The sequence below is a fragment of the Gossypium raimondii genome, chromosome 9, assembly GCF_025698545.1.
Source record: "Gossypium raimondii isolate GPD5lz chromosome 9, ASM2569854v1, whole genome shotgun sequence".
NCBI classification, from domain to species: domain Eukaryota; kingdom Viridiplantae; phylum Streptophyta; class Magnoliopsida; order Malvales; family Malvaceae; genus Gossypium; species Gossypium raimondii.
In genome coordinates, this window is record NC_068573.1 from 30,901,728 (window position 1) to 30,913,911 (window position 12,184).

A 12,184-nucleotide genomic window follows, 5' to 3' on the forward strand; every position below is an offset into this window, starting at 1 on the left:
GGAATTATTCCTGCTGATGTCAAAGAATATTTACTCTTCATTTTTTGTTGTTTTTGGCAAAAATTCATTACTAAATCATTCCTGTTCATTTTTTAGTTGTTTCTGACAGAGAATCTTTACTATTGATGTTTGTCTTCTTTTGGTAGAGAAATACTCTTGTTCACCCTGATCATTTTTTATTTTTTTATTTTATGTTTTGGTGATTGTTATTGTGGTTGTGTCATCTGTAAGATCTACCGCTTTGATCAAAGATGTTGAGGATTTCCCATCTTTTGAGTTAGAATCTATGGAAGCATCTCAGTCATTAGTTTTTTGTATTCCTTCTTGGCTTTGATCTGAGCTAACATTGTGTTGGCAGATGATTTGGCTTAAAAAAATTTTGCTGTAGTTTGATCTAGGGTAGCAGGCTTACATAATCTTGGGTTTTTAATGAAATAATCATCCAAATACTTGAAATTATATTTTTCATCATTAAATTTGTCCCACTATTTCGTACCGAAATTCAAAACTAATAATGGGATTCCCATATATAAGTTATTTTCATAAGAATAATTTCTGGAAACAAGCCAAGAAATACACAATTTTGAGAAGAACTGGATTGTTCAATAGACGTGTTTTTGGTCCACTTCTGGCTGGAATTTGTCAAAGAACTTGGATCATAAATTTTGAATTTTTTCTAGTAGGATGTCAAAAGGAGATGGTGCATACCAGTTCTATAATTATTTTCTGTTTCAAAATTTAAGTTTCAAATTATTATTTCCATAAGTTTCAAAAATTATTTAAAATTTATATTGTTTTTCATAAAATTTAATACTTTTTATAATTTGAAAAACAATTGATATATATTTACATATAATATTAAAAAAACATCGAAAATCAAAATGATATACCGAAACGAAAAGGGTATGTTGTGGCCTCTTCCTAAAAAGAAAAAGTTGTTCCGACATTATTTATCCATATTTTACAGTGGTCTTTTAAAATAGAAATAAATGGTATAATTTAAGTTTCCTCCTCTATTATGTAAAAGTTTATAATTTTATCTTTATATTTTAATTTCATATCATTTACTCTTTTTAGTCTAAACTATTCACAATTTTCGATAAAACACTAATCGGAAATATCTTTTGTCAGGCGAAATGTTAATGATATCAAACAACTTAATTCAATAAACTTATGCTTTAAGGTATTATTAGAAAATAATTCACATAAACACTTCTATAACAATTTGGACATAAGAAAAATATAATTATTAGGTTCGGTTAATTTAGTTAATTATAGTTTAGCCACAGACTGATTAACCGAATTAGATCGATTTGGTCGATTAATTCGTTTTTAACTGAAGTTTGAACACCCCTACTCAGTAACTCAAGAGAATTTAACAATTTTGTTAAAAGTAATCAGTAATTTTATAATAAATAAATTCAGTATTACATTATTGTAAACAACTTTATAAGAAATTATTTATGAAAAAACTATAATGTTATAACAAAATCAGTAATTTTAAGTAACTCATAAAAATTAGAGTATCAAATTATCACATCACACATTAAAGTATAAGGACTAGCATAAATTTTTTGTATAATAGAGGGACCAAAAGCATTAATTATACATCAACTGATCTTAGTGGCTAAAAGAACCTCCATTTTCTGAAAACTTGCAAAGGAAGGAGTGAGTGCTAATAATTTCGATGAAAATGAAACTTTCTGAGCAAAGTTTCGACAACTTATTAAAGGAGGAATTGGGTTGAAAGGAAGATTGAAAAATCAAAACAAATAATCCAAATTACAAACCTATTTTAGTATATAATACCCACATTTGCAAATGAAGTATCAAAGCAAGCTGTGGAGCCAAGTTATTCAGAGCGCCAAAATCCTTTTATTCTCTTTCCCCTTTGCTTGCTTTTTCTTCTTCTTTTTAATTGTTAAGTTCTCTATAAATAATTCACAAGAATTTCAATTAGCTTCCTCCAAAAACCCTTTGGTGGTAAGTTCTTTAAAACTCTCTCTTTTCTTTTCTTTTTTTTTCATCTTGTTGTTAAATAGCGGTTTTGATTTGAATTTTAAAATATTTTCTCTTTTATCTGAAATGAGGGGTTTTTTTTTTCTTTCAATTTCTTATTAGTTGTTAACGAAATATTTAATTCCATGATTTCATGCTTTTTCCTTTTAGTGTAGCCATTAAGATGTTACCATGAAAGAAACAAAGTTACTTCATTTATGCTTCAAAGATGGAATCTTTCTTGCATGCATTTTGCATGATTGTCCTAAAGAAAAGTACAGTGGAACAATCAAAGTTGTGTTGGGTTACGATTAAGATGAACTTGGCATTATATCAATGGCTAACTATTAACTTAAAGAAAAGGGTTATTTGTTTCCTTTTTTTTTTTATAATTTCTTTTCTATGTTTTGATTTAACTTTTCTGGTGATTTCGGTAATTCATGTTTGTTTCAAATCCATGTTCTTTTCAATAATGTTCTAATGCTGATCATGGATGACAAATTCTTTGTTTAAATATATAAATCTTGTCATTTGTACCCTAAATTGTACATTGAATCCTTTCTTATTTCCAGTAAATGGAGGTTTCTAGCTTAAATGGATTGCAAAATGAGGAGGAGGCATTGAACAGTTTGCTTGATGCTTTCGGATCCCTTTTTTCTCTTAATGACATCGCTTCTGCTTACTGTGAGGCCGGCCGGAATCCGGATTTGGCTGGTTTAATTCTATGTGAAATGCAGGGGATCCCTCCTTTAGTTGCCACCGATCAATCTAACAACGAGGTGAAAAACAATGAAACTTCGGGATCAAGTTATGTTAAAAGTTCACAAAATAATTCACAAGCAAGTGAGGTTTTTACGGTGGATCAACCGGTTTCAGCTGCTACTGATGAATGTAGTGGCAAGAGGAAAAAGGATGAACCTATGGAATCATCTCGTTGTAATAGTTTTCAACGTTCTTGTCAAGAAAATGGGGGTTTAAGTTCTCCGAAGCAAAAGGCGAGACCGGTTTCAGGAGGCACTGTTTCGAGCATGCTAGGAAAGGGGTATATGAAATCTGTCCCTTTGGCTAATGGCTCGTATCCAGGAACCAAACCTATGAAAGTGGACTCAAAGGAGATGCCAATGTCCTTGTTTTGGGGTGAAGAACTCGAACCCAGTAGTCAGAACGAGGACCGTATGCACAAGGATATGGAAGATTTTCTTTTCAAGATGCTAGGAGAGGGATTTCGATTGGAAAGGGACATGATTCGAGAAGTTCTCAGTAAACCAACATCTTTCAAATTCATACGAAATCATATATCATTGTTAATTGAATTTTGAGTCAATATTACGTTTGTTTAACTGCTAATCAAGTTTTATTTTTTTAAATATGCAGATAGCTGTGGATACAACATGCAAAAGGTATGGAACCATGGACAATGTCCTCGTTTTAGAGAATCTTAAGTTCGTATTAAACGGATCTGCACTTGCTAAGCTTTGTTAGTGCAATTTATTGTGCATTATTTGGGAAAATGAAGTTTCTATTGTTATTTTATTATTGTTCATTGACCTTTTAATGGCAGTTTACATTGCGGAACATGATAATCCTGAAGGTTTCTTAACGGTTGTGAATGACATTTCTCTATTTACTATGGTACGTTTGAACTTGTTAGAACTGATGAATATTCCTTTTCTCTCTCTTGACTTATAAGAGCATGAAGAAGCTTCTTGACTGGTCAGCCGTGAGTTTGGACAAAGAGAAAAAACCGTCAGCCATGAGTTTGGACAAAGAGAAAAAACCTCTTGGCGAGTCCGGTGAAAAGGTTAGTCTTGTGATTGTGTAAACCGGCTACGAGCTGGTTTTGTTGTTCTTTGTGAGATTAAAATAAATGTGATGACGCTTATCTTTTTCTTTTTCTCTTCTGTTTTTGTAGACTAACGATATACATCTAAGGACCAGTAGACCTTCACAAGAAAAGTACGTCGTATGAATTCTTGTTGAGTTCATATTGTTTGTTCCACATTTTACAACACCTGATGAACCTTCCCATGGTTTACTCTCTAGCATGAACATAGTCTTGAATGCGGATGTAGCAGAAAGACAACAGAAGGACGGAAATGATCTCCAAAAGGAAGTCTTGGCTGCTCTGTTCGGTGCTCCTGAGAGATCCGAGGAATTGCCTAGGAGATCAAAGAGGCCAGCAAGAAGGCCTATTGCATTAGGAGAAATCGTGGAAAGGCCTCTAATTGATGTTACTGCTGAGCCAAAGGTTGATAGAGTTCGCTCACAAGAAGATAAAAAAGACGGTACATTTTCTTGTCCATTTGACTTTGAACTTTCATAACCAAGTAAATTTGCAGTACTTTGGGTTCCTTTTTTTTAAGTGAATTCTAGTATATCTTGTTTCGATGTTTACTTGCAGATGAAGATGAAGAAGATAGTTTCCAGGTTCTTCGAAGAGCCGTGAAGGAATATAGGGGTACAATGAAGGAATACTATAAAGCTGTAAGTCTTGAGTTTTTTAAATGTCAGTCCTTCGTATTTGCACAATGCCACTTTTCTCAAATGTCCGATGCCGTTTATACAATATCAATCCCTTTTATATTCTGAACTTCTTTATGTTCTTTGTCAGGCTGTTGATGCTTTTGCTAAGGGGGATCAAGATGAAGCAAACAAACTTCTCGAACAGGTAACATATATGCGTGTTCCATAGATACTCTTTGCTTCCAAAAGGATGAGATACAAGTTAAATTGACCTATTTTTCCTGGGAACTTACGGATAAAGTAGATAAAGAGTAGTAAACCGAGTGAAAGGAAGTTTTCCCAATGCTAAGCTTTGGTGTCAGGTGTTCAACTTTGTTAGCAAAGCGTATCTGGCTGCAGGAGCTTTGTTTTTTAATTTAAACTTAAAAATATGAGTTCCGATAGGTATTCAGTTTTAGGCTAATTGGGTGTTAATATATAAGTTAAATGACACCAGTGAAGGACTTTGGTGTGGCAGGGACAATTTTTTCAAGAAAAGGCTCGCCAAGCCGATGAAGAATCCAATCAAAAGATTTTTGAAACTCGGTTAGCTTCTTGTTCTTCGACCATGTTTGCAGAAGAAGCCTGTTGGTTCTTTCATTCGCTCTCACTCTCTATTATCGTTTTCCCAATTGTATTTCTCAGGAACACCGAGACAGAAGACGAAATGTTGCTCGAATTGCACAATCATGGCACAAGGGAGGCAATCCAGCTTTTGAAGTGTCACTTATCTTCACTAGCCGGCATCCCATGTAAGTCACCGCTCTCCCGATTTGATTCTACTCTCGAACTAAACTGTTCTACTCACGGTTGTGTTTTACAATCAGCCTTCAAGTACCTAAAGGTCATTATCAATACCGACAAAGAAGACTCCTCAAAAGGCACTTGTAGACGATTGGTAAGACCACCTAAATGAGACGATTTAAACCCTCGGCTTAAATCGAATAGTTTAACCATATTATTCGTTACAGGTGATGAAGCTATTGCAGAAGGAATCAATCAGTTGGAGTGAAGGAGAAACTTCAGGGATAATATTGATTCAATTGGATAATATCAACCCCAAAAGATTGAGTTTTGCTAAAAACTAGCATTGCTTCAATTTGGTATCTCAAAAAACCATTCAACTTTTTTAAATTATGAACTAATATCCATTGTTTTAAAAACTCAGATTTAAAGAGTGAAAGTAAATTTTCAAGTTTTGGCATTGTTGTAAACTCTCTCTCTATATGTATTTGGAAGTACTTTATTGTCATCATATATACATTTGTGTTAAACTAATGTAAAAAAAATGAACGCAAAACTATTATCCTGTTTGAATAATGGGTTTATTATTTTGTGTTTAACATAATTCAGAGTTAATGATTATGTATGTTTGACTTGTATGCTTTGATATATTGACAACTAAAGCATCTCAAAGTAGAAAGTTGTAAGTTGGTACATCGAGTGAGTGCTTGTGTTCATGTTTGAAACAATGCCTACTCAGCATGTAATCTGAGTTCGAAAGTGAAAATCAGGAGTTTATTGGGAAACTGAAACAAATTTTACAAGTTTCTCAAAGTAACTTGTTATGTTGCAATTGCAAGGTAAGAGATTTCCTTGCGGGGTTTATATGGATTTAGGCTTTCCAACCTTAATAGTTAATTTTTTGGGTATGGTTCTCCAAAGGTTTGTATCAATTGGTATCAGAGTCAGCCATTATGCTTTTCAGTTGCAATCGTACAGCGCAGGTGGTGATGTCAACATTGTAGTGTTTGCCCGGGGCTAGATTAAGCTAGAGCAAAGGCTACCCGCATGGGCGCCGAGGTTGCGGAGCTTGGTGGATTGTTAATGAGACTTGATTCTACATAAGGAAGTAAGAGATTTACTAGCGGGGTTTATATGGATCCTAGGGCCTCCAACCTCAATAGCTAGCTTTTGGATTCTAGTCCGATTTAGGAAAAGTGCAGATTGATTGCAAAACTAATTGGTTGCAACTCTTCAATCAATCTTACTAACTGGTGTCCAACTACGTTGATTTGTGTCATTTGTAATATTGGTCTCATTTTGACCATGCTTCCACCCATAAGTTCTCAACAAGATGAACGTTGGATCAGAGTTGGGTTGGACGGGTAAAATCCGTTTCATCCAACCATGACCTAATCCATTCAAATAATTTTTTTTTCTTTTCGGCCTAAATAATTGTTTTTTTATACAATATCAACTTACAAATTGAAGAAAAAGAATTACATCAACAGAGTTTAAACCTTGATAATTGGGATCTCAACAAAAAAAAACCTTAACAATTTTTTTTCTCAAGCACCGATGAACAAGAACCACCAAATTCACCCATCTACCATTAACGCTAAAGCAACTTCCTTTGGTTGTGAAAATCATTTTGGTCCCATATGTTGAGCAATGCAATCCAACAACTTGATTTCTAGGGCTTTGAATTGAGCTATTTGGGTCTCCAATTCCACTTTTTCTTTCCTTAAATTCTCGTTTTCTTCCATCAATGTTTGTTGATTCCCATTCTTCATCATCATATTATCTTCATCACCACAATTAGACTTCAAAAATGCAGTGGTTGCCTCAGTTTTCTTCCTTGTTATCTCCACTAACATATGCTTATATCCTCTCTTGAATTTCTCATGCTTGAATTCCCATCTTTTTGATGATGTTTTCTTAAAACCCTGTTTCAAAATTCTCGAAACTTTTAACTCAGTTAATTCATACAATCATATTTAAAAAGTGATATTTAGTTAGTTGAAAGTTTAAATTTCAATATCCGCAATCATTTATGAACTTTTGAGTTTAGTTCAATTAAGTCTTATAGCGATGGTTAAACCTATTCAAAAAGCAAACTTCTCACTCAAGCTCAAAGGCTCACTTGATATTTGAAAGGTTTGAATAAAAAATAAAAAGCCCTCAAAATTTGTTTTAAAAAAAACAATTAAGTCCCTACTTTTTTTTTGCACTCAATTTGGTACTTAAACTTTTAAAGTGTATCAAAAAGCCCCTCAAACTTTTTCAAAAAGAAAAACAATTAAGCCCCTTTGTTTTTTTTGCACTTTAAGGGTACTTGAACTTTCAAAATATATTAAAAAAGCCATTTTACCGTTAAAGTTAACTGTTAAAGTTGATTGCCTCTAATTTTTTTTAGTTAAAGTCATCATGTGTCATAACCTCGGAGTGATATGTGGCAAAAAATTATAAAACTATTAAAATCATAAAAATTATTAAAATTTAGTAAAAATATAAAAATTTAAAATTTATTAAAATTAGAAAAAAATGTAAAAACAGTAAAAAATTAGGGACAATTAACTTTAACGGTCAAATGTTAAAGTTAACGGTAAAAACTTTTTGATACATTTTGAAAGTTTAAATACCCATAAAGTGCAAAAAAAACTATGATTTAATTGCTTTAAAAAAAACTTGATGATGTTTTCCACCGTTATACCTAAAAAAAATTAGGATCTAGAAATGAGTTTAAGGAAAAAAATCATTTAAAATATTGATCATAGGGCTACAATAGTTAAGGTCCAAAACTGAGCTTAACTTTTTTTTAATATATGATGTAATTTATTCAAAATTAAATGTATAATTTTTTAATACGGATTCACTTATATAAATGTAAAATTAACAAGTTTTTATATTATTTTATAATTTTTATTGATATTTTAATAGTTCAAGCATTAAATTTCACGTTCTATTCATGTAGATCATGTATGTTAAATTTGAAGAAAAGAAATTTTTTAACTATTTATTTTATGTAAAAATTTCAACTGTTAAATATATATTAATATATATAGACAAAATTTTAGATAGATATGATAGAGACATTAGATCAATTTGAAATTTAACATGCACAGCAAATACAATTATAGTGATAAATTCAATTATTGGATTATTTGTTAAAATATTAATTATAAAAAATTATAAATAAATCCCTTCTTTACTATTTTTAAATAAAAATATTAATACTTTAATACAAATATTTAAAATATGATAGGTTAATAAGTTGTTTATATTTAAAAATATTAAACATATATGATTATTAAATATTAAACAAATAACATAAGAGAGAAATCCACCAACGTCGGTGTAAAAATTTACATCATTTCATAACTTTTCCTATCATTGGTATTTTAACAATCCAACAATTGAATTTATAAATATAATTGTGATTGCGTGCATATAAAATTTCTAATCAATCTAATATCTTCATCATATTGATCTAAAATTTTGTTTATATTAATATATATTTCACAATTGAATTTTTTTCACATAAAACAAATAGTTAAAAGAATTATTTTGTGCTAAACTTAACTTGCACGATCTATATGAATGTAACATGATCAATCCTATATTAGTTTTACATTGGTATAAGTAGATTCATTCCCAATAACATATATTAAAAAAATGGTAAACTATAAAAATAGCCACTTTTGTTTACCTCAGATTACATTTTAGTCATTTATGTTTGAAATGTTATGTTTTAGTCACTTACGTTATCGTTTTGTTAGGAAGTGGTCACTCTGCATTTAACTGTTAGGGAGGTAATGGAGCTTAACGGTAGAGTGACCACTTTGTAACAAAACGATAATGTAAGTGACTAAAACGTAACATTTCAAACATAAGTGATTAAAATGTAATATGAGGCAAACAAAAGTGACTATTTTTGGAGTTTACCCTTAAAAAGATTAAAAAAAAAAAAAAAAACTACCTACTTGGTCACTCAATTTTTAAAGCACATTCATTTTGGTCACCCAAAAACATTATTATAATTTCGTCACCAAATGTTTAGGGTTGGTTGGATACGCCAAATCATGTTTACTTAAAAAAATATTATGTTTAAATAAAATTGAATTAACTAATTACAAATAGGAATAGACTTAACCAAAACTTGAGGTTCATGTCGAATAAAAAGAACTTGATGATATCAAATATAAACCCAAACCAAATCCGATCCGATCGACAATTGGTTGGTATTGAAAATGCAATTTGTTTTCCATATAATCAAAATATGAACTCGTTTGAAATCAAACCACATTTAAATAGGTAGTCAACAATAGCCATAAACATTAATTTTCTGAAACCCAACGCTGTTGAAAGATCAAACGAAGCTTTTAATGCAAAAATAATAATAATAATTGCAGAAAAAAATTAAACTCACATATGTATTAAGTTGGCGAATGAAGCTAGAAAAGTTGTTGTGCTTGAAATATCTGGGCAAAGTTAAATCCGAGAAATCCGTAGGCGACCAAACTATGAATCCGTTTCCTTCATCATTCCATGAAACTATTTTCTTGTATTCTCCTCCTCCTCCTTCTTCAGCTTCTTCTAATAAAGCATAAGTCTTCAACAAAAATGGAGCTGTGCCTTTTGTAACAAGACTCTTGCTCTTGTTATTTTGATAATTAGGATCTTCCAATTCCAATTCCATTTCTTTTTCTTCCCTTTTCGATCTCGGTAATTTGTTTCCCAGAATACATATTCCTTTTATAATTCATGTATTCTTATTAAATTTATTAATTTTGACCCAGACTCAGATTAACCTAAATTCAAAAATGACATCATCCATCCCCATGATCCGAATCTAAAACAAAATAAAATAAATTGAAACCCAATATTGTGTTTTTTGGAGTAATTCAGGAGAAAATTATATATATGGGTCATTTAATGAAAATTATTTATCTTAGGCTATAAAATATTAAAAAACATGCAGAAATTAAATCCTCCCACAAGTTGAGAGAAAAACAATGGCAGTCAAGTCTGACTATTTCTGGAAGTTTCTTTCTTTTTACGTATAATGTATTTATTTTTCTGCTGTATTCTGAAGAACGATATAATTTTGTCACGTGATTTAATTCTATATAATTTTGACAACATCCATTGAGATGTTTATAATAAATTGAAATCTTGTTTTTCTTCTTCTTTTTGTCAAGGAATGTTGTAGGTTGAAGTTTAATTATTTTAGGTTTAAATTATAAATTTTGTATAAATATTGAAAAGTACTTAAATATAATATAAGATCTCATTTTTAATTTACATTTTATTCGATTTAAGTCTTCTCAAATATGCCTTCTGCCCTAATTTATTTTGGTATAGGTCTAGATATTATTCCGATTGTCAATCTTATTGTGCTTTATAAGGATTAATTCTAATTATTGTTATTTAAATGTGTATCATTTGTAATTGCCCATATAAACTAATTCAAAAAGTATATGCATCTTTCGATCACTCAACTTCAAAAAGTTATAAAATATTTCGACAACCGGTATGGTGGATCGACGAGTAGAAGAACATACCAAGTTGATCTGACAGTCAATATTGAAGATTAGAGAAGAAAGTTGTTTAGATTTCGGTCCGCAGATTCTAATGTTCAGAGGTGTTTCATGAAAAAAGATAGAGAACTTTCAATTGATGCAAATAAACCGATAATTACACTCATTAGATTTTTGGACCAAAAATGAATAATATTTCAGGTTGACAAAGTCGTTTCGTGTGGACGCGATTGGGTTATGTCAATTAAATGTGTGATGAAAAGTAAAATTAGTACAAATTTGAGTTATCCATTGAATGTGTGATGAAAGTGGTGCATATAAAAAATAATAATGAAGATTAATTAATTAACCAAACCGACCTATTTTTACGCAGATTATGTCAATTATCGCAGATTTTCTATTTTTACGTGATATAAAAAATAGTCAGATAGATGGGTTTAAACGCAACTTGTAAGCTTATATAAGAACTGCAAGTTCCTAGCCCTTTCTTCCTCTTAACTTTTGACGTCTTGGTTTTTCTCTTTCTTCTGCATCTTTTTTATTTTAGCTTAATACCACTTTTGGTCCTTGCATTATGACTTAATTATTATTTTGGTATTTATACTGTTTTTTATCAGTTTAATATTTGTACTTTCATTCTATAACCCTTTTACCCTAACCCAAATTTCCTTTAAAAAATTAAATCAACTAATGCCACACTGCTACATGGGAAAAAATCACTTAAAAATCATAAAAATTAAAAAACCTCAAAAATTTTAAAACTCAGAAAATTATAAAAAATCATTATATATTTTTGGAAATTATAAAAAATTAAATTATAAGCCTGCAAAATATAAAATTGTAAAAAATTAATTTTTTAAGAAAATTTTAGAAAATTATGAAACTTTTTTAGAATTTGATGGTATTTTGTATACATGAAGATGGTAAGCCCCTGAACATGGCGTCAGTATTTGGCTTTAAATGGATGAAAGTGGATTTGTACGGAAATCAAACTGGATTGGCAGCATTGACAGTCATTTCCCATATACCAAGATAGTAAGCTTTTTTCTGTATATAGATCATGAATATATATCCATATTGGCTACACATACAGCTTGCTCTTAACCCTTTCCATCATAATTTGGTATTAAAGTAGATGATCTTCAAAAGTTTGGTTTGAAAAATAAAATTGTTTTTGAAAGTTTTACGAAAATATGTTTTTTAAAAAAAAAATTAAGTGTTTATTATTATAAAAAATTATTAATAAGTGTTGAGTAATGTGATAAAATACGTTACACTTTAAAAATGAGATGTAAATTTAAATTTTAGAAATAATATTATTAAGAGGATTAGTCAATCAAAAACTTCGAAAATAAACTTATAATGGGCAAGAGTGGTACAATAAAAATAAAATATAATTATTACCTAATTAATATTTTAGA

At 30.4% G+C, this 12,184-nt stretch overlaps 2 protein-coding genes across 3 annotated transcripts; one reads left to right on the top strand and one right to left on the bottom strand.

Annotated features, from left to right (window-relative positions):
* The first annotated feature begins 1,648 nt into the window (after positions 1-1,648).
* Positions 1,649-5,757, top strand: LOC105798971 (putative nuclear RNA export factor SDE5). 2 transcript variants are annotated; one of them, XM_012629250.2, is made up of 12 exons: positions 1,651-1,983; positions 2,571-3,258; positions 3,373-3,398; positions 3,689-3,799; positions 3,911-3,954; positions 4,042-4,283; positions 4,400-4,482; positions 4,610-4,666; positions 4,979-5,046; positions 5,146-5,252; positions 5,328-5,398; positions 5,472-5,757. In XM_012629250.2, the coding sequence occupies exons 2-12, from the start codon at positions 2,574-2,576 to the stop codon at positions 5,586-5,588; spliced, it is 1,611 nt and encodes a 536-aa protein (XP_012484704.1). In that variant the 5' UTR covers positions 1,651-1,983; positions 2,571-2,573; the 3' UTR covers positions 5,589-5,757. The 2 variants fall into 2 exon arrangements, 1 of the variants encoding a protein (XP_012484704.1); XR_008189061.1 differs by lacking the exon at positions 5,472-5,757 and having other exon boundaries at positions 1,649-1,983; positions 4,963-5,046; positions 5,328-5,368.
* Positions 5,758-6,573: 816 nt separating this feature from the next.
* Positions 6,574-10,082, bottom strand: LOC105798972 (heat stress transcription factor B-2a). Its single transcript, XM_012629256.2, has 2 exons — positions 9,653-10,082; positions 6,574-7,169 (listed from the first exon to the last, which is right to left on the bottom strand). The coding sequence occupies exons 1-2, from the start codon at positions 9,920-9,922 to the stop codon at positions 6,870-6,872; spliced, it is 570 nt and encodes a 189-aa protein (XP_012484710.1). The 5' UTR covers positions 9,923-10,082; the 3' UTR covers positions 6,574-6,869.
* Positions 10,083-12,184: the final 2,102 nt, after the last annotated feature.

What these genes read in the sequence shown, in the direction of transcription:
- LOC105798972 (XM_012629256.2), bottom strand. Translation starts at nt 9,922, where the DNA reads ATGGAATTGGAATTGGAAGATCCTAATTATCAAAATAACAAGAGCAAG. An exon ending in TTCGCCAACTTAATACATAT is followed by an intron (nt 7,170 to 9,652) that starts GTGAGTTTAATT and finishes ATTTTGAAACAG; the next exon opens with GGTTTTAAGAAAACATCATC.
- LOC105798971 (XM_012629250.2), top strand. Translation starts at nt 2,574, where the DNA reads ATGGAGGTTTCTAGCTTAAATGGATTGCAAAATGAGGAGGAGGCATTG. An exon ending in CATGATTCGAGAAGTTCTCA is followed by an intron (nt 3,259 to 3,372) that starts GTAAACCAACAT and finishes TTAAATATGCAG; the next exon opens with ATAGCTGTGGATACAACATG. An exon ending in GTGGATACAACATGCAAAAG is followed by an intron (nt 3,399 to 3,688) that starts GTATGGAACCAT and finishes TTGACTTATAAG; the next exon opens with AGCATGAAGAAGCTTCTTGA.